This window comes from Staurois parvus, unplaced genomic scaffold, assembly GCF_062004578.1.
Source record: "Staurois parvus isolate SC_StPar_1 unplaced genomic scaffold, SC_StPar_1.0 ptg000122l, whole genome shotgun sequence".
NCBI classification, from domain to species: Eukaryota; Metazoa; Chordata; class Amphibia; order Anura; family Ranidae; genus Staurois; species Staurois parvus.
Window position 1 is genome coordinate 1,215,059 of NW_028317918.1, and position 27,216 is coordinate 1,242,274.

The following is a 27,216-nucleotide window of genomic DNA, read 5'->3' on the forward strand; positions in this document are numbered from 1 at the left end:
GAACTCTCAATTGTCGGAAACCTCCTGACACAACTCTACTACTCGCGTAATAGTAACTTGGATGGCACACCAGAAGGGGCGCCCTAACACGTACCCTCCTAGCAGGTTCCCTGGAACCGTGCTACACATCTCTGGACTGATTCTCCCTCAAGGGTAAGACAGCTTGTCTGCCACACCACCGGAAGACAATCTATCCGCCTCTGACTTAACCCCCTTCCCACCCCTTCTCTTACTCCCCACCCCTTTTTTTTTCTTTTTCTTTTCTGCTTCTCCTCTACTTCTCTTGTCTTTTCTTGTACCCACCCCAATCTAAACCCCATATCGGCCCTCTATCACATCCTCCTACACTATTGTTGCTCTCGAACATTTAGTGGCCAACCCTAGTCCTTCCATTATCTCCTGTAATTATAGCCTGGTCCAACACATTAGTATAAGTTCATGCTACACCTAAATCTTCTAAATGCCCTCCTTTTCCATGAATGGTAAGATGGCCACAATTAAAGTTGTCTCGGTTAATGCAAAGGGACTGAACCTCCCTGAACAACGTTTGCAACTTCTGACTATCATGTCTGGTCTGCATGCTGATGTGATCTTCATACAAGAAACACACTTCTGCACAGACTGCATTCCAAAATTATCCAACCAGATGTACACAACGGTGTTCCATGCCACCAACAATCAAGCCAAAACTAAAGGAGTGTCCATTCTGATATCTAAAAGGTTGGCACTACACGTAGATGACTCCCTCGCAGACGATGGTGGCAGATACCTATTTATCAAAGGCTCCCTTTGGGGGAGACCTCTTACCTTAGCAAATATATACAGTACAAACACGACATGTACTCACTACCTTTTATTCAGGCATGCTCTTGTTGAGAGGCGACTTTAATCTTGCACTCAGTCCCTTGGAGGACACCTCCAATGGCTCTTCCTCCATACTTTTTCCAGCTCTCAAACAATTAAAACTTCAATTACATGATCTCCTGCTTTGTGAGTCCTGGCGAACATTACACCCTGATGTCTCAGGTGGGCCTCCCTTTCTTGAAAAAAGCTACTAATGAAGTGATGGTCATTTCTGATCATCACCCGATAACGATGACCATTCAATTCCCTGAGCAACATCATCAAAGCAAAACTTGGAGATTAGACTCGTCACTTTTTACCGACACCATACATGCCTCTCAAATTCTTAATTGCATGAAAAACTTCTTTCAGGAAAACGACACGCCATGCATACCCCCATTTATACAGTGGGAAACACACAAATGCTTAATACAAGGATCCTGTTTGAGTATGGCAACAACACGTAAAAAAGCTACACAAGCCTCACTGTCCGCTTAGTTGCAGAAAGTGCGATCACTGGAGGCGACCCACAAACGTACATTAGCCTCATCGGCCCAGTCAGAATTGTTCTACGCATGCACAAATCTGTTGGATTAATTAGGTCGTAGAACTAAACGAAAGTTTATCCTTTCACAAAAGCTCTTTTATGAACAGGGTAATAAGAGTGGTAAACTTTTAGCTAAGGCTCTTCAAAACAAAAAAGCGTTATCCACGATATGTCAAGTACGCTCCTCACAGGGGAAGCCAGTATCAACCTCTCCAGAGATAGCGACCCAATTTGAGAAATACTACTCAGGTCTATATAATTTACCCCCTGCTCAATGACCGCATGCGGACCGGAGACCCAGAATGTAGATGTTGCGTGACTTCTTGACAAAATACAGTTCATAGCCGATCTCCGACAACGTGGCGCGTAAAATAAACAATAATCTTACCATGGAAGAATTTATAACTGCTGTTAAACATTTAAAACCAGGAAAGAGCCCAGGACTGGATGGCTACACAGCTTTCTACTATAAGATGTTACATTGGTGGCAGCAGTGGGATTGTTCTTCCTGGCTGTGAACACGTCCAAACCACCGGGATTCAAGATCAGGAAAGTACATGTCGGTCACCCCAGTGGAGATATGAAACTGGCATCAGAGTTCCCGGGGCTGCTGCGTATCATTCTTGCAACATACCCTATGACTGTGTCTGCGGATGAGTACCTGGAGTTCAGGCAGCGGATTCGGGTGGTGCTTTGGAGTGGTACACTCCAGGTTGCTGGTATTTACAAGGGCAAGTGCTATCCAACCCCGGGGGAACGGGCCAGGGACCAACTGAAGTTACCAATGCCATTCCTGGGAGAGCAACCCCAGGAGCAATGGTTGACTAAGTTGGACAGGCTGGTCCAGCAGGACATTGAGCTGGATAACCGATATCGGGCTCTGCAATGGCACGTAAAGCAGAAATATTTAAGGGTGACAACAGAATACTCTCTGAAGGGATATGATTTTGGTGACCCTGGATTGCTGTGGGAGAGCCTTACAGATCATTTTGTGTTTGGCGATGAAGGAGAACCTACCCTTGAGGACCTGGGAGAAGACAGAGAGGCTATGTTCAGTGTCACAGGGGTCTCAGAGCTTGAACCAGATCTGGAATACCTGCTGATGAAAGAACAGCAACTGGAAAGGGCATACAGGAAACTGCTAAAACATGTTCAGCAGCATGCCCAAGAATCGGCAGTGGAAATTCCAGAGATTGCTGTCCCCAAACCTGATGTGCTGACAAAAGGGCAGAGCTCTGCTAGCCTCTGCCCAGCTCTGGTAACATCTTCTGGGTTCCATGGACAGGAGATGCTGAACCCCTATCCCCAGACACCAGTTCCAGAGACTGGGGAATTGATTGGCTTTTCTGCTGAGGAGGAACCGGCCGGTGCTCCTCCAGCAGAAGAGCTGGCATCAGGGCATGGCGTTGTTGACCTCTGCCCACAAAAATCAGCACCGCAGGAGCTACAGGAAGAAGATTCAATTGGCACCTCACAACTGCAGCTTGAGCTGATGTCCGTGGATGGGACTTCGGTCTCCACTTACACAACCCCAGAAAAGGGTCTGGCATTGGGACAGGAGGATGTCAGCCTTACTTTGCGAATGGGGGATGTCCATCAAGTCACAGTGGATGAGACTACAGTCACCACCTGGATACCCCAGGGATGCTGGGCAGTCGGCCCAGCTCCCCAACAGCATGATGGAGTCGGCCCAGCACCCTGTCTTCTCTCCAGCGGCTGAAAAGGTCCAGTCCCTACTTCTCCCCAGCAGTGGGTATGTTCTACGGGATTGGCAGAGGTTGGCTGGGCGAGTAATGCTTTGTGTGGGACAATTTGCTTGGGGTACTGTGTGGGTGCTGGCATTGGGGGACTGGAAGTACAGACTAACGTCAGAGTCAACCCGTCTGGAGTCTCCTGTGCTAGTCCCCTGCCAAAAGGGGAGATATGTGACGGGAGTCACTTTGGGGGCCCATGGAACTCAGCTAACTTTGGAGAGGTGGGGAGACCCCTGTCTCAGCTCCTCATATCCCTCTTCTGTGTAAATCACCCTGTGCCTGTTTGGGGTACAGGGTGATCTGTCCTAATATTGTGTGGGCTTTGTCTCAGACTGTGTAGACATATTTAGGAGATAGGTGGGGTGGGGGATTGTTGATTGTTTGTCATGTGGCTGCATCCCATTGTTCTACTGTCTGGGAGCAAACTATTATGGGATGTATCTGTTTATGTGTATTAGCTCAGTGGGGGGAGGGTGTCTCCAGCACCTTCCTGATGGGACTGTCTGCTGGTGTAAAGTTTGAATACATGTGTGTCTCTTATTACTAAATGTACAGTCCGGTCCATAAATATTGGGACATCAACACAATTCTAACATTTTTGGCTCTATACACCACCACAATGGATTTGAAATGAAACGAACAAGATGTGCTTTAACTGCAGACTGTCAGCTTTAATTTGAGGGTATTTACATCCAAATCAGGTGAACGGTGTAGGAAGTACAACAGTTTGCATATGTGCCTCCCACTTATTAAGGAACCAAAAGTAATGGGACAGAATAATAATCATAAATCAAACTTTCACTTTTTAATACTTGGTTGCAAATCCTTTGCAGTCAATTACAGCCTGAAGTCTGGAACGCATAGACATCACCAGACGCTGGGTTTCATCCCTGGTGATGCTCTGCCAGGCCTCTACTGCAACTGTCTTCAGTTCCTGCTTGTTCTTGGGGCATTTTCCCTACAGTTTTGTCTTCAGCAAGTGAAATGCATGCTCAATCAGATTCAGGTCAGGTGATTGACTTGGCCATTGCATAATATTCCACTTCTTTCCCTTAAAAAACTCTTTGGTTGCTTTTGCAGTATGCTTTGGGTCATTGTCCATCTGCACTGTGAAGCGGCGTCCAATGAGTTCTGAAGCATTTGGCTGAATATGAGCAGATAATATTGCCCGAAACACTTCAGAATTCATCCTGCTGCTTTTGTCAGCAGTCACATCATCAATAAATACAAGAGAACCAGTTCCATTGGCAGCCATACATGCCCACGCCATGACACTACCACCACCATGCTTCACTGATGAGGTGGTATGCTTAGGATCATGAGCAGTTCCTTTCCTTCTCCATACTCTCTCTTCCCATCACTCTGGTACAAGTTGATCTTGGTCTCATCTGTCCATAGGATGTTGTTCCAGAACTTTGAAGGCTTTTTTAGATGTCGTTTGGCAAACTCTAATCTGGCCTTCCTGTTTTTGAGGCTCACCAATGGTTTACATCTTGTGGTGAACCTTCTGTATTCACTCTGGTGAAGTCTTCTCTTGATTGTTGACTTTGACACACATACACCTACCTTCTGGAGAGTGTTCTTGATCTGGCCAACTGTTGTGAAGGGTGTTTTCTTCACCAGGGAAAGAATTCTTTGGTCATCCACCACAGTTGTTTTCCGTGGTCTTCCGGGTCTTTTGGTGTTGCTGAGCTCACCGATGCGTTCCTTCTTTTTAAGAATGTTCCAAACAGTTGTTTTTGCCTAATGTTTTTTTGCCACGCCTAATGTTTTTGCTATCTCTCTGATGGGTTTGTTTTGTTTTTTCAGCCTAATGATGGCTTGCTTCACTGATAGTGACAGCTCTTTGGATCTCATCTTGAGAGTTGACAGCAACAGATTCCAAATGCAAATAGCACACTTGAAATGAACTGTGGACCTTGTATCTGCTCATTGTAATTGGGATAATGAGGAAATAACACACACCTGGCCATGGAACGGCTGAGAAGCCAATTGTCCCATTACTTTTGGTCCCTTAACAAGTGGGAGGCACATATGCAAACTTTTGTAATTCCTACACCGTTCACCTGATTTGGATGTAAATACCCTCAAATTAAAGCTGACAGTCTGCAGTTAAAGCACATCTTGTTAGTTTCATTTCAAATCCATTGTGGTGGTGTATAGAGCCAAAAATGTTAGAATTGTGTCGATGTCCCAATATTTATGGACCTGACTGTAGATTGCCCCGCCCTGTGCCATTATGCAGGGAGGGGGGATTGTCCCCCTGAGTGTATATATCTTATATCTGTGTTCAAATAAACTGGTCTACCTCCTGGTTTACTTTAAGACTGGTGTCGTCTAGTCTGTATGGTCGGCTGTGGTGTCTGTTGTTGTTGTTCAGACGGGGAAGCTGTATTCTAACGGAAGTACTCAAACACAGCCTGGGTTGGTTCCATTACAGTTTTGAATGTGATTGCTTAATTCTGAACACAGCAACATCCACAGTTATAAGAGGGTGTGCACACTTATGCAACCACATTATTTTAGTTTTTTTTGTTTACTCCTCCCTCGAAAAGATTTCAGTTTGTTTTTCAAACGAGTTGTACAGTTTTATGATTTATATTAGTCTAATTTTTTTACATCACAGAAACCTGACATTTTAACAGGGGTGTGTGGACTTTTTATATCCACTGTATGATCGCCAGCAATTTCTATACTCATTTGTGTATGTACGTGTGTGTGTATGTATATACAGTCAGGTCCATAAATACTGGGACATCGACACAATTCTAACATGTTTAGCTCTATACACCACCACAATGGATTTGAAATGAAACGAACAAGATGTGCTTTAACTGCAGACTGTCAGCTTTAATTTGAGGGTATTTACAAATCAGGTGAACGGTGTAGGAATTACAACAGTTTGCATATGTGCCTCCCACTTGTTAAGGGACCAAAAGTAATGGGACAGAATAATCATAAATCAAACTTTCACTTTTTAATACTTGGTTGCAAATCCTTTGCAGTCAATTACAGCCTGAAGTCTGAAACGCATAGACATCACCAGATGCTGGGTTTCATCCCTGGTGATGTTCTGCCAGGCCTCAGTTTTGTCTTCAGCAAGTGAAATGCATGCTCAATCGGATTCAGGTCAGGTGATTGACTTGGCCATTGCATAACATTCCACTTCTTTCCCTTAAAAAAGTCTTTGGTTGCTTTTGTATTATACTTTGGGTCATTGTCCATCTGCACTGTGAAGCGGCGTCCAATGAGTTCTGAAGCATTTGGCTGAATATGAGCAGATAATATTGCCAGAAACACTTCAGAATTCATCCTGCTGCTTTTGTCAGCAGTCACATCATCAATAAATACAAGAGAACCAGTTCCATTGGCAGCCATACATGCCCACGCCATGACACTACCACCACCATGCTTCACTGATGAGATGGTATGCTTAGGATCATGAGAAGTTCCTTTCCTTCTCCATACTCTTCTCTTCCCATCACTCTGGTACAAGTTGATCTTGGTCTCATCTGCCCATAGGATGTTGTTCCAGAACTGTGAAGGCTTTTTTAGATGTCGTTTGGAAAACTCTAATCTGGCCTTCCTGTTTTTGAGGCTCACCAATGGTTTACATCTTGTGGTGAACCCTCTGTATTCACTCTGGTGAAGTCTTCTCTTGATTGTTGACTTTGATACACATACACCTACCTCCTGGAGAGTGTTCTTGATCTGGCCAACTGTTGTGAAGGGTGTTTTCTTCACCAGGGAAAGAATTCTTCGGTCATCCACCACAGTTGTTTTCCATGGTCTTCCAGGTCTTTTGGTGTTGCTGAGCTCACCGGTGCATTCCTTCTTTTTAAGAATGTTCCAAACAGTTGTTTTGTCCACGCCTAATGTTTTTGCTATCTCTCTGATGGGTTTGTTTTGTTTTTTCAGCCTAATGATGGCTTGGTTCACTGATAGTGATAGTGACAGCTCTTTGGATCTCATCTTGAGAGTTGACAGCAACAGATTCCAAATGCAAATAGCACACTTGAAATGAACTCGGGACCTTTTATCTGCTCATTGTATTTGGGATTATGAGGGAATAACACACACCTGGCCATGGAATAGCTGAGAAGCCAATTGTCCCATTACTTTTGGTCCCTTAACAAGTGAGAGGCACATATGCAAACTGTTGTAATTCCTACACCGTTCACCTGATTTGGATGTAAGTACCCTCAAATTAAAGCTGACAGTCTGCAGTTAAAGCACATCTTGTTCGTTTCATTTCAAATCCATTGTGGTGGTGTATAGAGCCAAAAATGTTAGAATTGTGTCGATGTCCCAATATTTATGGACCTGACTGTATAAATATTTTGCATTGATCCCCATGTATATGTTTCCAAACCATAAAATGTTTGTTGTTTTGCATAGAGCAGGTACAACTTGGTGCCTCTGTTACGTTTTATTGTTTCCTGGGGAACCAGTAGGGATATTTCTACTCACTTTCTCTGTGACACCTGGAACTTCACTTTTACCTTCATTGAGATTTCAGTTTTGTGTGGTCTGGCTCTTTAAGAGCTGCATGTTGTCTGGCAGCTAAGGAGATAGTTTGAATAAAGAAACCGACATGATTCTTAAGCCTGCTACACACTGCAAGTTTGTTTTCATTCAGCCCAGCAGGTTGAACAAAAAAAAAAAGAACTTGACAGATCACAATACCAACACAAGTGATGTTGGAGTGGCAATCTCTCTCGCTGTGCTATTGTATTGTGACAGAGGAACATATACGTTTATGGGAATGCAAAATATGCTTAAAACAGGTTAAAGGGGGGTGAAAAGGAGGTAAACTGTAACTCTGTTTCACCTTTTGAATAAATTCTGATTAGCATCTGGACCCTATTAAAGAGAGACTAATTTTATTTTTTAAAAGGGCATGTGAAGCTGGGCACTGCCATAGGGTACATGTACCAATGTAAAAAAAAAGTATTGTTCAGTAGAGAGCTGGTCTTTTAATGCAAACGTAAATTGGAGCTGCACTACATCTGAGCACCACAAACCAAAAATGCTATTTAATATATTTTAATATTCAAAGCAAACTCCCCCATCCATTCATGTCTCTGGCACTAATGGCATTGACCATCTTGTGTAAGGGCAGATGATTCATGGGTTAATTACTTACTGGAATCAATCTGCCCTTATCTCAGGCATAGGCTGAGCTGAGGACCCTCCCTCCCCTCCTGAAGACTGCTGGGATGTATGACATCATTTTCCTAGGCATGGGAAGCAGGAAGTAACTAAAGAAAGGTAAAAATAAAGCTTAAAACAAGTAAATATATTATACTTGCCTATCTATTTACCATTACTAGCAGCATAAAGATTAAAAATAGTTGGTGTTGATTCAGAAAGTAAAGTTCCACTTTAAATAGCAACATTTCAAATACACAGTTCCTCATTATAGGAATATTTTCATTTTTTTGTACACATTAAAATCTGCATTTCTGGCTATAAATTCATTTCAATACCCTAGAACATTATATACTTTTTGAATGATGAGGCCATATAGCAGAGGTCTCCAAGCTGTGGCCCTTTGCCTGTCTTTATCCCAAATTTGGGGTTCTTTTCCTGTCATTGATATGAGGCATTAGTCCTTCTATTGACACCAGCAATGAAGTACCATTCTTTCCATTGCACCCAACGGTGGTGTATATTTCCTCTCAGTGACAACAACTGTGGTGTCTTTTCCTTCCACTGACACCAGTGATGGAGCATATGTCCCTGCACTGCTAAAAACATTGGAACACTATTCCTCCCACTGATACCAACAATGAGGCAGTATTCCTTCCACTGACACAAAGATGGGGCAATATTCCTTCCATTGACGCCAAAACTGAGACCGTATACCTTTCACTGACACCAAAAATGGTCCATTATTCCTTTCCTGACACCAATGATGGACACAGTTTCTCCCACGGACACTAGAGATGGGGCACTATTACTACCACTGGCACGAACAATGGGGCACTATTCCTCTCGCTGACATCAACAATGAGCACTATTCCTTTCACTGAGTCCAATGATGGGGCACCATTCTTTCCACTGACACCAGCGATGAGGCACTATTCCTCCCACTGATATCAATGATGAGGCACTATTTCTCCCATTGACAGCAGTAGTGGGGCACTATTCTTTCCACTGAAACCAATTATCGGGCACTATTCATCCTCTTATTGACTACAGGCGCTGTGTATTTTTTTTACTCTTACTGACCACCAAGCAGGAAGCATTTTTTACTCCCACTGGCCACAGTCCGGCCCTCCTATAGTCTGTAGGATAATAAAGTGGCCCTTTGCTTAGAAAATTTGGAGACCCGTCTTAGAACATAGCATAAAACACGATAATTCCTAGAAGATAATCCCCTCAGAACATTTTGAGACTTGGCAAATTACAGTACAACTAAAGGCAACACTTTTTTTTTTTTTTTAAAGTTTTGGATATAGTGGAGATGGATTAGAACATCTGTCAGTTTTTATTGCTGTCTGTGCCCCCCATTATGGAGATTCACTATTTTTACTTGTCCTGTTTACCATTATCATTGAAAGTGAAAGTAAAAGAACATCCCAAATTTTGGGTGGTCTTCAGAAAAGTAATAGAAAATCTTTCCATGAGAACACTAGTTCTAGTGACCTGGGAATTCCTGCAATTTGCAGAGATTTCCTCTCAGTTCCTTTTTGACTATGGGACAGAACATGAAGGGAAATCTCCCCAATGGGACACAGATGGCAAAACAAAAATAAACATGGGTTATAACCCTCCCTTACTCTATCAAAAATTAAAAAAAAAAAGTTTGGCCTATAGTTCTACTTTAAGGTACATCTAAAGCCCAAACCTTTTTGTTTGTTTTGGGAATTTTGAGAGTTTTGAGTTTTCAAAACTCGTCTTTCTTTTGCTATCTGTTTCCCATCAGGGAGATTTCTCTTTATTTTCTGTTCTGTACACACAAAAGAAAGTGATAGAAAACCTCCCTATAGTTATGGAAATCCCCTCTCAGACACTTTCATCGGAACAAGCGTTACCACCAAAAGATTTTCCTTCTCCGTCTGTTCTGGTGCCAATTTAAAGGGTTTTTTCCCCTCACATTTTTACCTTGTGACATACAGTAGGTCACCAGAACAAACAGAGAAAATTAAATTTCATGGCGTAGACACAGACAGCAATAAAGACCTTGTAGGACCACTAATCCCTTATCACCATATCAAAAATAGAAGGAAAAAAGTTTGGATACTCTTTATTATTTTACTACTAAAAATGTAGAATCATGCAGCTAGGCTGGGGAAAAGACATTAGCCTTATGCAGGCAATGGAACAGATTTGGACAAAATTAGTTGGAGAAGCTGAAAATGTCAGGTTGCAGCTGCAAAAGTCAACAAAATGTTGGCATGTATTTAAATATATATGGATATCAATAAAAGCACTATTGTAATAAAACATAACCTTTTTATGAACCACTTGTAAGGCCATATTAAAAATACATATTCCAGTTTTGGGCAGCACTTTGAAAAAAGAACATAGTAGTCTTGGAGAGCGTGTTTTTGGTAATGTATTTAATAGCTTGATTGCATAAAGCAACAAGTAGTATAGCACAAACAAATCAGCAGTTTCAAGTATCTTTAGGAAAGTCTAAGGTAGTTTTTTTTCTTGTCTGTGTGACACTAATGGAGACACAGGGCCAGCCTAAGGCTCCATGCACACTGGGCGTTTTAATAACACTGGTAATGTTAGCTGTGTAAAGTCATATTAAAAATGTGAGGTTTTTCAGCATTTTTGCATTAGGGTTTAGCCACATTTTTTCGCATTTGCGGTTTTTTTTTTTTACCAGAAAATTTTTTTTTTCTCAAAAAAATGCCAGTTTGCCGCACGCATCTTACCACGTTTTTTAGCATTAGAGCCTTTTTACAGCTAATAAAAACTCCTCTAGAAACCCACTGGTCCTGGGTTTTTTTCCAGCCAAAAAACGCTCATTACAGTCCATGTGTGCGTGGACACATAGGATAACATGCTGGAGAGTTTACTGGCTGTAGAAAAAAAAAAACAAAAGCCAAAAACCGCAGCTGTAAAAACGTCCAGTGTGCATGAGGACTAAAGGTTAAGTATTTGCGAGAAAATATAACATTCTCTGGTAACCAAAATAGGAATTTGTCAAGGCAGCTAAACATTCATATCAGAAACATCTGGGTCTGTTGTGATAAATTAATCATTACATATAATGGCCAAGGTAGAAAGTGTAATGTTTTAAAGATATTTCCTGATGTTTCTACCAGATCATTTGATCAATGCCTGTTACACATAGAACTGTGTTTCTTTTACAGGGTTCCCCCTCCAAAGGAAGATGTAGCAACTCCATTACTGTCTGAAAAAACCCCCTCAAGTGTTAACCAGACTCCAATTGAAACTATTGTATTCCCTCAACTCCCAGAAGGACTTGAAAAGAAGCCTATAGTGCTGAAGTTCAGTGCTATGTTGGATGGTATTGCTATTGGAGCTGCATTGTTACCTTCCCTCAAAGCAGAGTATAAAATGGGGAGAATGAGAAGTCATGGAATGACAGGTGAAAGAGAGCTATAATGTTTCATACTTAGTTGGGTTATGTTTGTAACTGTGTTTTTTATTGGGAAGAATCTTTGTCAGTAAATGTACAAGGTATCTATTTTTGCCATGTTTGCTTAATTTTCTAGTACATGTTGGTTCATCTGCTTCATGGATGTCATCACTCTAGGTGAATTAACATCTGAAATGATAATTGTACAAATATGTGTACCATATTTAAAGTGGGTTTTTTTTGTGTTGTTTTGTTAGAGTTGGGAATGGTCAAAACATGTCAGTTTATTTCTAGATCTTAATCTTTGTTTTGATTATATCTGATAGACTGTAGATAACCTTGATCCACTGCTATAAAGAAAATAATATAAGCATTTATTTCATTTGTTTCCTATTTCAAATGTTGAATGCATTTTTATTGAAGGTGCACAGACAAGGTTTACATTTGAGCTGCCAAATCACAGACTGCGCTTCACATCCAGGGTCTCTTCTACAGATATGTCAACTATTCCCCCCTCAGCCAGTCTCAATCTTCCTCCAGTCACCATGCATGGGAAATACATCATGGAAGAGCATGACAACTACTCAGATCAAGCCTGGAGCATGGATGACCTTCCTGCTAAGCAGGGTTACTACCTCCAGGGAAACTATTTACGTTGTGTGGCTGAGGTGAGTGGCCCAGAAAAGTACACTTACCCTTTAAACCATATTTACTCCTGCTGCTAGGTTTATAAGTGTTGGGAACCTAGCTAGAATATATACTGTATATAACATACCATTTTGATATAAGTTAATTAAGATACCCAAGGAAGATAAAACTGTCACTTAATAACCTCAATATAGGAATGTTTTTTTCTGCAAATGACTGTTAGTCTGCCTTGTATCTGGTGAGTGTCATTTGAGGCTGGTTATTTACCACACAAGCTGATACATAGTATCAGGCAGACTTACATGCTTAGATGCCCTGGTTTGGTATCTGGTGGATGTGAAACAGATTGTGCAGGAGGGTGTGTTGCTGTTACTTTTAATTCTATAGTTGCCTGATGCCTGAGCCTACCACCCTGGTTTCCACAACCCTTCAAAATATCAAGGATAGAATGAATGATGTAATGCATTGGAGAAATTACACTTACTTACACTGGAGGGAACGGAATCTGGAGCAGCCAGTGTTTATCACCACCTTGTTCAGAAAAACTTTGAAGATGAAAAATAGAAACTGATTGGTTGCCATGCACAACTGCTCCAGATTCTGGCTGCTCAAGTGTTAGCAAATCTCCTTATTTTATTCAGTTTATTGATTACATGGCTGTTTCACCCATCAGAGCTTAAAGCAGAACTAAACTCTCTAAATCAACATTAACTATGTTTTAACTATTAACTACGAACAAATTTGAAGGAGTGAAAATGCATTTATTTTACGACATACTCCCCTACTACTTTTATACACTTATCGCAGCATTTAACTAATGCCTGGAAAGCTTCGGCATAGAAAGATTTGTCAGTATGCCTGAACCATCCTAGGACAGCCTGCTCCACTTCATGGAAGATAAAACTCCATCACTAAATAACCTCAATATAGAAATGTTTTTTTTTCTGCAAATGACTGTTAATCTGCCTAGTATCTGGTGAGTGTCATTTGAGGCTGGTTATTTACCCCACAAGCTGATACATGGTACCAGGCAGACTTACTTGCTTAGATACCCTGGTTTGGTATCTGGACTTGCCACTTACTACTGCGTGTAGTACCGCCACGCTAGCATCACATTTTATACTTGTAAAATTAAAAGTCCCGGTTTGACTTCAATGCCCCTCATAGATCAGGAGGTATATTTACTTAATTTTTGTTTGCATTTCTTCAGTTGCTTCCAGGTTTCTTTGTAAATGCTATATGAATCATCTGCCCTTACTCAAGATGGCTGTGGCTAAAAATGCTAGGGGAGTGTTTTTCAAAGTGATTTCTCAGCAAAATACAGCATGGAGACGTGGGTGGATGGCCGAGTTTGCTTTGAATATTAAAAATGAATTAAATAACGTTTGTGGTTTCTGTGATACAGTTAAGTTCTCCTTTAAATAAGTTTTATTGGATTTTGGGTATATACGAAGTACAGTTTCAATCACTTAAAAGAACATAAACAGGATTGTAACTACAAACAGCAGTCAATAACAATTGTGTGCAAACGGCACATAGAATAGTCTAGAAAATCCTCCTGCGCTACAAATGGCAAACAACTAATATAAAGCTGCCAACACTCACCTACTAATACCTAGTGTAGTGTAAAAACATGAATAAATATATGGTGTGGCGCTCAAAATAAATAAATATATATATATAAATAAAAATAAGTGATCAATTCATATAACAGATCTTAAAAAACCATAACTAGTATCAACTAAAATAAATAATCAATTAATATATATTAGTGCATCAATAAATACAACTCAAGTGATCACACTCTAAGTAAATCAAGTGTCTCAAATAAATACCGTGCTTAAAATTGACATAATAGTGACCAAATGTTGTAACAACCTATACTGTATATAGATCAAACAGTGCTAAAGTGCCGAAATTTGTGCAGAAAAATATATATGTCCAATCCTTCTACAAATCAATAATAATGTATTAATGTAATGTGAGTTATGCTACTTTACATTTTGGAATAAAGGAGTCATTAATACTACACTTAGAGGGTGTTTTCTTTCTTGGCTCACTGGATTGGTGAGCCACTGTTCTTCAGAGGCACCTTGGCTGAATAAGGGAAATAGGAGGCCCACCAGGAAATACAAAGAAGGAAGAAAGTTGTTGGCCCATTTGATTTTAGGATCCAGGTTGATCCTGCAAGCCTGTTGGCCCTTAGGGGTTGCAGGGAGGAGGTGAGGAGGAAATCTAGCCACTGTTTGGAGAAGATTTTGGCACAAATCACTTATTGACCATCACCATATATTGCATGAATTTATTTATCACTTGATGGACATTTTATATATTGATTTGTAGAAGGATTGGACATATATATTTTTCTGCACAAATTTCGGCACTTTAGCACTGTTTGATCTATATATAGGTTGTTACAACATTTGGTCACTATTATGTCAATTTTAAGCACGGTATTTATTTGAGACACTTGATTTACTTAGAGTGTGATCACTTGAGTTGTATTTATTGATGCACTAATATATATTAATTGATTATTTATTTTAGTTGATACTAGTTATGGTTTTTTAAGATCTGTTATATGAATTGATCACTTATTTTTATTTATATTTATTTATTTATTTATTTTGAGCACCACACTATATATTTATTCATGGCACATAGAATAGAAAATTATCAAATGAACTTATCAGAAGGTAAAAATAAAGCGTACTTTTTTGTTTCGGTTGGTTAGCCAGTACAAGGAAAAGGGAGTAACACAACCACCGATACTAGTCAGAGTTTAACATTATAGAAATACTAATATATTCCAAATGGAAGTAGAAGCTGTAGTCTGGTAAAGACTTCTTAAGCTTCATCGGGTGTGGAAAAGGTGTGATAGGTGACCCTGGAAGGAGAAAGTTAGTTTGAATGGGAAATTCCAACCATACTTAATGCAGTGCCTTTGTAGTGCCTGAACAAAGGGCTTCAGTTCTCTGCATCATTGAAGTGTTTGTCGGGCTATGTCAGAGCATATTTGGTATTTATGGGATTGAAAGATCAAGTCTCTTTTTGACCAGGCTGCTTGCATGACCGTCTCTTTGGTTTTGTAGAAGGTAGGTTTGATAGTATTGGGTCTTTTCTGGCCTAGGGCTCTGTGAATTCTGTCAAATTCCAGTCTTTCAATTGGGATTCCTGGGATGAGTTCCTGTAACCACAGTACCCGTGGAAGTCAGGTCTTCTATAGTTTCTGGTAGGCCTCTGATCCAGAGCGGAGGAGAGGTCTAGTTTAATTGTATCAATATCTTGTTCGTGGTTGTCAATCACCAGGATAGCATCGTCCATTTTATGTTCAAGATCATTGATATGGGAACCCATGTCCCTGATTTCTTGTGTTATCTTGGTGGTGAGTTGTTCCATAACTGTTTTCAATTCCGTTAGGAGAAGGAGTTTAAATTTCTCGAGTAGCCTGAATCGCAGATCGTCGTTTCAGAGGGTTCTTCATTTTGTACCACTGGGAGACTGTCGTTGGAAGAGTCATCTAAGTGGGGTTCAGACTCTTGGGAAAGAAACAGGTATTCGGGCGAAGGTTGTGGGGAGGCCATTTTGGATTGAGATCGTTTAGCAGGATTAGTTGAAGTTTTAGAGGAGCTTGCTGTTGATTTATTTGGCTTAGCCGGGGTGGCAAAGGAATTCTTCCTCATGGTCCCTGTGATATGGACTCTCCTTGGTAGGTCGCATGGTGGGGCTGAGGTGGCTGCGTAGGATTTTCTCCCTGAGCCCTCTAGATGTCGGGGCTGACAAAGGGCCACAATAATCAATGTGTTGTCTGCCCCACAATAAGCCAGACGTGCGCTTCAAGTTCAAAGTGGGGAGCGGAAGTAAGCCACTCCTCGATGGCGTGCAAGAAATGGAGGCTAGACCTGATCCCTAAAAGCCCCAGTGGGGGAGGCAGGAGTAGGCAAGGGGCCTGAGGGAGATGGCTGACCCTCTCCCTCTTCTGTATAGCTGGTGGGACCCCCTCTCAGGGACCTTGGCCCTCACTTTCGGGCTGTAAGCATGCAAGCCACCTAAGGCCTACCAGGCTGCCAGATTTTGGGGATCCTGGGGCTAAATTAATGGTGTGCGCCCCGGGGCGGGAACGCGATTCCGCTAGTGACGGCTGCTCATGGGGAGTAGGGATCCAGGGAGGAGAGTGCCGGACCACGCCGGGTAACCTGGCGCAGCCACCGGGAAGGGCACACAGAGGAGTTGTGCACCTGCCACGGGAGGATGGCGACCTTCACTTACTTGCGGGCTTCGGGTGGCTCCCTCTTGGATTGGTGCCGGTGTGCGGGCACTGCCCATTCTTCGCTCAGTCCCTGCCTGGTCTATGGGGCCACAAGAGTGGGAGGAAAGGTTTGGAAGCAGACAGGCTCCTCTCTGATTATTGTGGCAGGGGATGTGTGCCCGGAAGGTTGAGAGCCAAGTTAGGGAGCAGCCATTACATTCGGCTGCTCAACAGTGTCCCTGATACAGTTAAGTTCTGATTTAATCTTCTAATCACTGGAAGGAGCTCTAAAGGGCAAAACATCACACCTGCTTGAAGTTGTCAGTTTAGTAGTTTTTAATCATTTTTGTTTCACCACTGCTGTTTTCAAGTTACAGAGCTGTGAATAATGCAAATCCAATAAACATTTTTAAATAATTTAGCAAATACAATTACTAACATTAGTTTTAGTTTACATGCAATTTTAAACTTAACCATACAAGCGTACAAACCCTTTAAGGCCACAAAGATAGGCAGCTATATTTGTAAGCCACGCTACACCACATTGACTAGTGTTAAATGTGCTTTTTAGGCCCCTTTAACACGGGGTGGATTTCGGTACGATTAGCAGTGGATCAGCTCCCCTGCTGATTGGAGCAGAGCAGGCGGATGAAGTATCTGTGTCCACTCATTTTATGCAGAGCAGACAGGGTCAGAGCCCACTCTGCTTTATGGGTGGCCAGGATTAAATGCACTCTGTTGTCCATTTACACCCACCTAAACGGAAGAGAACAGATCACCGTCCTTTTTTTTTTTTTTTTTTAATTAAAGAGGACTGGATCGAACCTGGAGGTTGGCAGGTGTAAACGGACACAAATCTGTTTACACCTGCCTATCTATAGGAATGCATGGACCTTCCGGTGGGGTCCGCCTGTCAGTTTTGCAATCAGATCTCCCATGTTATAGTGGCTTTACTTTTATGTTTCAAACTATTACAGTATACTTCCTTTCTGTTTATTTTTGTTGTCCGTGTAAAACTAACAGACTGTCCATCCGAATTACAGGTTGGGTCATTTGAGCACAATCTAACCACTGACCTACTGAACCACCTGGTGTTTGTACAGAAAGTCTTCATGAAAGAGGTCAACGAAGTAATACAGAAAGTCTCAGGTTTGTGGTGTTTATATTATTTTTAGAATGATTATTTTAATTTGATCTTGGTTATGTAATTCGGAAAATACATACAGTCAGAAACGTTTGTTAAATAACAGTTAAATGTACAGACCCCTTAAGATTATTTTTAAAAACATTTCCACATGTATTATAATATGTATAATTACACTATACGCTTGTCTCATAAATGTTCAGTTATTGATATTATCACACCTACTGTGTACAATTAAACTGACTACAAACACTACATTACATTTTCTAGAAATGACACATTAGATTACACACCTGTCTAAAGGCAAATGGTTTAGACATTTGATTCAATTTCTGTTTGTTTGTAAGCTTTGAAAGAAAAAATAATTTCTGTAGCATGATCAGTTGATTTCATGCATTATGTACAATTATTTAAGCACTATCTAACACCTGGCACAGCTATAAGAAAAACACTTATCCTAGCTGAACTGGCAGTCCTGTAATATGAATGTTCTGAATCATACCTGGGTGAAAATTGAAGGCTAATTATATTATTGACTGTTAGCTTTGAGCATCAATTATACTATTAAGAGTATGTTTTTATATATTTATGTTATGAATATGTTCATCCACATGAACCATTTAGACTTTCTTTTACTTTAAATGACAATTTGAAATGATCACTTTAAATTAAAGCTGTTGTAAGAGACATATATAGGCTGTCACTGTTTACATACCATTCGGAAAATGCTAGTTACTTTGCTTTATTCATCTGCAGTACATAGGACACTTCAGTTTCAAACTATATTCATTGCATACTTTGATTGAGACAGTGCCCCAAGAAGTATTGAGGCCTTCAGATAACTATGTTTGCCAGGCAGCTGAAGAAAGGTCAACAGTGGCTACCTACATTTCTCGTACACAGGTTTTATACGGATGTTTCATATAAATAAAGGGTATGATTGGAGGGGAGTAATGCAGTGTTTAAATAACATGCACCTTTTTTAACCAGCTCTTCCCGCTTAATCAGATGTGTGACTTTCTGTATCTTTTAGCTAACATCTAAAGCAGGGGTGAGGAAATGTTTCGCAGTAAGTCCTGGAAATGAAACTAAATAGGTTACTGGAATGGAGGCAAGAGAGTGGATATGAGCATTTTAAGTCTTTTGTTTTTATATACATACACACACATATATATATATATATATTTAAAATTTATGGGTACATGCTTTTTTGAGTGCAGAAATTTACTTTTTGTACTGTTTCCCCAGCCAGTGAGAGCAAAGGTCTCAGTTAAGTTATACAATAGAACAGCCATTCTTAACCAGAATTCCATGGAACCCTAGGGTTCCTTCAGTTTTTGCTAGGGGTTGAGCTTTGGCAGATGAACCGCTCACCTGATGGTGCCTGCATTGTTCCAGCAGTGCCACTTGACAGAGCCAGCAGCATGACATCAGTGATATTTTTGTAAGTCTGTAAGGGCTTGTTCACGTGTGCATGAATACCCTATATTTAATCCCTATTTAAACAGTGTTATTAAATTCTCATAACTGCCCTTCAATACCTGCCATGAATATTACAATGGGCACCACACAGTGCAGTGTTTTGTTAAAAAATTAAGCAGCATTCCACTTTCAGGAGGCATTGCCACTTATCAGCCACTTCCATTCATTTCAGTGGTAGCGCACCTTAACTGCAACTATAGCATTTATGGCGTGTTAGTGAAGCTTTTATAAAGTGTTAGCTGGGTGCTGGAGGAAAAGCAGTGGAGGTTTCTGTATCCCAAAATGCACTGGGAAATAATAGAGAACTAGGACAGATCAGCTCCAGTCACTTTTGTACAGAGCAGCCATGTGGTAACATCATTTGCTTCTGTGTTCAGGAAAAAGCATCAATCCAGCCAGCAATACTGACATAGCAAGAGCAGAAGCATTTTGCATTATCGCCAGTGGCTTTTTGTGTCAGCAAGTGTTGGTGCCAGCAATTGTCCTTACATGGAAGTGACAGTTTCATGGAGGCTGATATCAATGTATCAGTACTCGTAGAAAAGGCAGGCAGTGGGCAGATTTAATACCTGATATTGAGACAAATATCAGCTATGGAATCCACTCACTGCCAATCACAAGGCAGGGGAACTTGATGGGGTAATTGTCTTCATAAATTGCAATAAAGAGAATACTTAGATATGACATAGCACAAAGTTAAAGAGACTTTCTTCTGGTGACACAGGAAACCTCATATCGCACAGGTATAATCAAAGAAATTTTAGGGGTAAGCCTGCAATTCATGGTAAGGGGTATGGAAATGCCCCTTGGCTTTGTGAGACTTGAGATGTACGCAATACCAGCAAAACATCCTCCTCTTTGTCGCTGGGCCACTCTTTCTATGTTCATCTAGAGCTGAACCAAGCCAAGTATCAGAGAGATCAAAGACAATTCACAAACATGCCTGCTATCACACCAAAGACTAACCATGCCTCAAAGCAGATCGTTCCTCTATATCACTTCCCTTTTAGACACTACTTCCCCCTAGAAAAACAACACTTTCACAGACGTTTACCATGCTTTCATGATGGTTGTGAGGGTGCCAGCTGGCGATGACTCCTTAACCCCTTCACGCCTAAGGGTAAAACAAATCTAAATGCCTAAGCACAATTCCGCAACGTTGACGTGTTAGTAAAACCGTACATATCGTCACAACTACTTTGTACATCCAGGTGGATTATACCTTGTTTTTTTCAGGACAAATTGGGCTTTCATTTGGTGGTAAATGGTAATGGATAGCTCCTAATTTTTTTTTTATTATTAAAGGAAAGCTGGGCCAAAATAGTAAAACAAAAATCATTTTTTTTTAATTTAACTGTGTGTTTCTTGTTACGACCATAACCTACCACCAAAGAACAACCCAAAATACATTCTCCAGTTCTTGACGATCGCAGCGATACCATATATGTGTATGTTATTTGTTGTTTGTACCCGTAGTACAGTCCAGAAACAACAGTGCGCATTTTGTTTTTGTCTTTTTTTTTTTTTTTTTTTTTACATAAAACACACTGTCACTGACATTGACATTAACACTAACTGACACTGATACCAATTTTTTTTTTAAATCCTTACCTTTGACCCTGACCTTTGCCTTTGACCCTGACCTTTGACCCTGACCTTGACCCAAACACTAACCCTGGTACTGAACTAGATCAAACCTTGATCTAGGTATTTTTCTTTATTTTTTCTTTTTTTTTTTAATATTTATTTATCTTTTTTTTTTTTTTTTACAAACTTTTTTTTTATCTCTCTATGTCAGGAGTTCAAGAGATACAATGTATCTCTCTTCTCCATTCATAGAGAGAGAGAAAACAAGGGGGCCGGGCTGCACAGTGATTGATCACTGTGATAGCCAATCAGAGGCTATCACAGCGATCACGTGACCCGGAATCGGGAGTCCCGGGTCCCGATCGTTAGAACGGGACCCGGGGCTCTCAGTGACACTGCGGTCTTGGTGCTGGGAGCGCGCCGAGCGGCGCGCTCCCAGCACAAAGACAGGTACGCAAATATGCGGCCCCACGGAAAAAAGCCCAGGTCCGTGAGGCCGCATATTTGTGTTACGTCGGCGTCAAGGGGTTAAACAATGCCTCAGCAGGGATGGGTCACTGGTTAGGACGCCAGCAGGTTACGTCTCCTAATAACAAAAACAAATTGCAGGCAAAAACACACCAACAAAAACACATGTACAGTTCCATTGAAGTTTATAGGGGCACAAAACTGAACTGCATTGCACCAAAATAGTACATGCACCTTCCCCAGAGTTGCATTGATGCGAGTGGGCACCATTGAAAACAATGTGATTATCATTGTCATGTGATTCTGTGCAACTGAAGTTGCACTAGTGTGAACGGGGCCTAAAAGCTCTATACACATAGTCTTTTGTTCTGGTGTTTGGGAAGCTCATTACAGTTTGGCATTTACATTTTCCAATGCATGTTTATAAGCTATTCAGTTACATTTGAAATGTTGTCTATATATATCTACAGGAGGCGAACAGCCAATTCCACTATGGAATGAACATGATGGTACAGCAGATGGAGACAAGCCAAAAATCCTTCTTTATTCACTAAACCTACGATTCAAGGTGTGACTTTAATACAATGTCATTATTTTTCCATTTATCTGAATTTTTGCTGTGTGTGTATATATATAGATAGATAGATAGAGAGATATATCTATCTATATATATAGATATATATATAGATATATGTCTATATATATATACAGTTAGGTCCATAAATATTGGGACATCGACACAATTCTAACATTTTTGGCTCTATACACCACCACAATGGATTTGAAATGAAACTAACAAGATGTGCTTTAACTGCAGACTGTCGGCTTTAATTTGAGGGTATTTACATCTAAATCAGGTGAACGGTGTAGGAATTACAACAGTTTGCATATGTGCCTCCCATTTGTTAAGGGACCAAAAGTAATGGGACAATTGGCTTCTCAGCTGTTCCATGGCCAGGTGTGTGTTATTCCCTCATTATCCCAATTACAATGAGCAGATAAAAGGTCCAGAGTTCATTTCAAGTGTGCTATTTGCATTTGCAATCTGTTGCTGTCAACGCTCAAGATGAGATCCAAAGAGTTGTCACTATCAGTGAAGCAAGCCATCATTAGGCTGAGAAAACAAAATAAACCCATCAGAGAGATAGCAAAAACATTAGGCGTGGCCAAAACAACTGTTTGGAACATTCCTAAAAAGAAGGAACGCACCGGTCAGCTCAGCAACACCAAAAGTCCTGGAAGACCACAGAAAACAACTGTGGTGGATGACCGAAGAATTATTTCCCTGGTGAAGAAAACACCCTTCACAACAGTTGGCCAGATCAAGAACACTCTCCAGGAGGTAGGTGTATGTGTGTCAAAGTCAACAATCAAGAGGAGACTTCACCAGAGTGAATACAGAGGGTTCATCACAAGATGTAAACCATTTGTTAACCTCAAAAACAGGAAGGCCAGATTAGAGTTTTCCAAACGACATCTAAAAAAGCCTTCACAGTTCTGGAACAACATCCTATGGACAGATGAGACCAAGATCAACTTGTACCAGAGTGATGGGAAGAGAAGAGTATGGAGAAGGAAAGGAACTGCTCATGATCCTAAGCATACCACCTCATCAGTGAAGCATGGTGGTGGTAGTGTCATGGCGTGGGCATGTATGGCTGCCAATGGAACTGGTTCTCTTGTATTTATTGATGATGTGACTGCTGACAAAAGCAGCAGGATGAATTCTGAAGTGTTTCGGGCAATATTATCTGCTCATATTCAGCCAAATGCTTCAGAACTCATTGGACGCCGCTTCACAGTGCAGATGGACAATGACCCAAAGCATACTGCAAAAGCAACCAAAGAGCTTTTTAAGGGAAAGAAGTGGAATGTTATGCAATGGCCAAGTCAATCACCTGACCTGTATCCAATTGAGCATGCATTTCACTTGCTGAAGACAAAACTGAAGGGAAAATGCCCCAAGAACAAGCAGGAACTGAAGACAGTTGCAGTAGAGGCCTGGCAGAGCATCACCAGGGATGAAATCCAGTGTCTGGTGATGTCTATGTGTTCCAGACTTCAGGCTGTAATTGACTGCAAAGGATTTGCAACCAAGTATTAAAAAGTGAAAGTTTGATTTATGATTATTATTCTGTCCCATTACTTTTGGTCCCTTAACAAGTGGGAGGCACATATGCAAACTGTTGTAATTCCTACACCGTTCACCCGATTTGGATGTAAATACCCTCAAATTAAAGCTGACAGTCTGCAGTTAAAGCACGTCTTGTTTGTTTCATTTCAAATCCATTGTGGTGGTGTATAGAGCCAAAAATGTTAGAATTGTGTCGATGTCCCAATATTTATGGACCTGGCTGTATATATATAATTAGACAAGGGCGGACTGACAACTCATGGGGCCCCCGGGCAATAGGGGATCATGGGGCCCCTGTGTCCTTGCCCAAACTCAAAAAATCCTCTATGAAAAAGGTACCAGGGGCATCTCACGGGGCCCCCTACTGACCCCGGGCAGTGCCCGAGTTTCCAAATGGTCAGTTCGCCCCTGATATTAGAATAGATCTTAACTGGAACTACATTTAGTTTGCTTAGAATATATAGGAAAGGGCTAAAGTCACTTTATTAGGACCATTTCTTTTCACTTCCTGTCCATAGACTCAACAAGAAGTGAGAGGATATCTTTCCAATGCAAGGGAAATCCCCTCATAGACAGTTGTCATGGGAACAAGTGCCACCCCCCTTTGGCAGATTTGCCATTAATACCTGTCCTGGTGGCAAGTCAAAATTGTGGATTTACCCTCACTTTCTTTCCCAGTGACATTGGTGATCAGAACAACTAGCTTTCATATTTTGCATTTCATGAACACGCGCAAAATCGCGTTGTGTTTTTGCACCACATGCATTTGATTACAATGAGTTGCTTTGCACATTACAAACGCTGCAAAGTAACTTATGCACCTTTTTCAGCTTTGAGTGTCACACTTTTTTTAACCTTGTCTATTTTTTTTTGCTACAATAGGGGTGCCATCTCGTTTTGTAAAAGTGAGAGAAATTGTTTGCTTTTGTGAGCGTTTATGAAATGCTAAAGTGGGAATGCAGCTTTAGAGAGAGAGAGAGACTCCCAAACAGAGATACACAGCAATAAATACCTGACAGTGGTTCTAATCCCTCACCACTCTATATGTAAACAAGTGTTGCCTTTATGTATACTTTAGCACTGTATTTTTTTTTTTCATAAACTTTTTTCGTCCAGTTTGGCATCTCATTGCTGCTGATCTCCTCCAGCTTCTTCCAGTCACTTTCAGTCCACATGCTCTTGCCTCAACGTCAGCAACATATTATGGCTATATACCTTGCCTACCTGAAGTGTGTTGGCACAGCCAGTTGTAGTTTCCTCCATTTGAAAGTGTGACACCACAGGAACACAGCTGGGGGACTAAACATTTCATAACAGTTCAGTGCCTAAACAGGAACCTTAGTGGTGTCAGGATCATCAGATATCATTTTAATGAAAACTGCAGATTTAAAAATATTGAAAACATTTGGAGTTGAATTAAAACATCTGCTTGTGATTCAAAAAAGTATACATCTTTTTTTTTTTTTTCTACTTTCAATTTATGTTTGGGAGATATAAGAAACCAGGGGATGATTGAGCTTATAAACATCCCACATTACTGGATTATTTTTTTATTTGGATAGGTTTTAAAAACAAATGTGCTCATATTTCAAGCATGTTTGTCCTGGATTATAACTGTGCCATCCAGTTATTATTATTATTATAATACAGGATTTATATAACGCCAACAGTTTACGCAGTGCTTTACAACATAAGGGCAGACAGTAAGCATTGGATTTATGGTTGTTTTACATTCTTTACTATAGGGCATCCAAGTGACAGCTACAACTCCCTCCATGAGGGCAGTCAGATTTGAGACCGGGCTGATAGAACTGGAGTTGTCAAACCGAATTCAGACGAAAGCCTCACCTGGAAGCAGTAGCTATCTAAAGCTTTTTGGAAAATGTCAAGTTGATTTGAACTTGGCTCTTGGACAAATTGTGAAACATCAAGTAAGCAAATTTGTTAATAAAAATATTATACAAATAGTTAATATAATAGTTTTCATTTGTTTGTTTTTTTTCGTACATGGTGGATTTCTTCTTTACTTTGCCATACATTGTCTAGACTTTTATTTTATTGCAGTCATCCTTACATGCCTTTTCTTAGATGTTAATATTGTGACCCATGCAGGTTTATGAAGAGGCTGGATCAGATTTTCATCAAGTTGCCTATTTTAAAACCCGCATAGGCTTGCGTAATGCACTACAGGAGGAGATCAGCGGCTCTACAGGCAGAGAAGCAGTGCTTATTACCTTGAGTAGACCTATTGTCTATGCACAGCCTGTAGCCTTTGACAGAGGTACTAGCAGCTGTCTTTCTATTCCTGTCTATCTTTCACAATAAGTGTATAGCACCCTAAACAATACTTTACTTGCTTCAGGTGTATAAAAACATGATCATAAATAAGAGGCTGATTTTTGTAGCTTATTTCAAAGTTATACCCATGTGATTGTACATAATTTGTTCCAAAACACATGGCAACTTTTTCATTCTGTGCAGTTCTCTTGCTGGCACTCACAATTCATAAAGCCTGCTTATATGTGTTTTTTTTTTAAATCCTTTTATCACATTTAAATTCTTGCAGCCCTGCTGCTTACTTGTTGGTATTCTTTATCCTGTGTTTAACAATATATGTTTTTTCCCTATTGAGTGTTCCTTCCACCAGCATAATTTGCCAAAGTTTCAATTTTATATTTTTTTCAATAATATTTTTTGCAGTCTGTAAAGAACAAAAGGTTTATTGCTTTTTTATGGCTATGTTGCCTATGTCCACAATACTAATCATCCTCTATATCTTGTAGAGATTTCCCAGTTAATGAACCTAACACGTATGAGTACATTTTATCATTTATTTATCATAATGACATATAAAGTGGCTATGTAACCCCTTTTTCTGTTGAAAGCTGTGCTATTCTGGCTGAATTACAAAGCAGCATATGATAACTGGAATGAGCAGCGAATGGCACTAAACAAGGATATTCACGTGGCTACAAAGGAAGTAGTAGACATGCTGCCAGGAATTCAGCAGACATCTGCCCAGGCTCTTGGAACTCTCTTTCTCCAACTCACAGTTAATGATTTGGGTATATGTTTACCCATCACCAACGCACCACAGGTATTGAGCTTCAATTTTGAAATATTAGTTTGAAAAATTAGTAATGTTTTATGCTTAGCCTTTTCATCACCTCATTCATGTAATGATCAAGTTATGTTTTGTTTCTACCAGGCAAATCACACCGGTGACTTTGATACAGGTTCTGCATTGGTACTGACTATTGAAAGTACTTTGATAACCGCATGCTCATCAGAGTCTCTGGTTAGCAAGGGACACTTTAAAAACTTCTGCATTCGTTTTGCTGATGGATTTGAGACCTCTTGGGATGACTGGAAACCAGAAGTCAGGACCGATCTAGTGATGAATGCTTGTAAGTATATACTGTATCTTTGTTCATTTGTTAACAGAACCACAAAATGACAAGTAATATGTAGGCATTTTACCTGGATGTGTACACGCTTCTGTGAAAATGATTCTGCTTGGACAATTAAATTCAATTACCCTTGCCCTGGAAGCAGTTGTTACTTTGCCTTTGAAGCCTAGAACCTCATGGGAAGCTATGGTGTATTTTCAGAAATATATTGAATTATGCCATTAAACAGAAGCTATATAGGTTTTAGATCAATTGTGTTATAAGTTTACAATATCAGCTCTTGGAAATTTTGAATTGTTTATACGTTTTGGAAAGTTAAGGATCCATGCACACTGGCTTAAAAAAAAAAAACGCTACTTCTACAGGAGGTTTGTGTTTTGCCTGTAG

General features: G+C 40.5%; 1 protein-coding gene across 11 annotated transcripts in view; it reads left to right on the forward strand.

Annotated features, from left to right (window-relative positions):
* The window catches only part of BLTP1 (bridge-like lipid transfer protein family member 1), a 478,785-nt gene that overhangs the window by 375,102 nt on the left and 76,467 nt on the right, over positions 1 to 27,216 (forward strand). For all 11 annotated transcript variants that reach the window (XM_089672161.1, XM_089672163.1, XM_089672166.1 and 8 more), the window contains 8 exons: positions 11,478 to 11,716; positions 12,131 to 12,375; positions 17,648 to 17,753; positions 21,756 to 21,853; positions 25,165 to 25,350; positions 25,532 to 25,700; positions 26,305 to 26,516; positions 26,628 to 26,826. In XM_089672161.1, the coding sequence (XP_089528287.1) occupies positions 11,478 to 11,716; positions 12,131 to 12,375; positions 17,648 to 17,753; positions 21,756 to 21,853; positions 25,165 to 25,350; positions 25,532 to 25,700; positions 26,305 to 26,516; positions 26,628 to 26,826 (1,454 nt within the window). The remainder of the gene's footprint in view (positions 1 to 11,477; positions 11,717 to 12,130; positions 12,376 to 17,647; positions 17,754 to 21,755; positions 21,854 to 25,164; positions 25,351 to 25,531; positions 25,701 to 26,304; positions 26,517 to 26,627; positions 26,827 to 27,216) is intronic.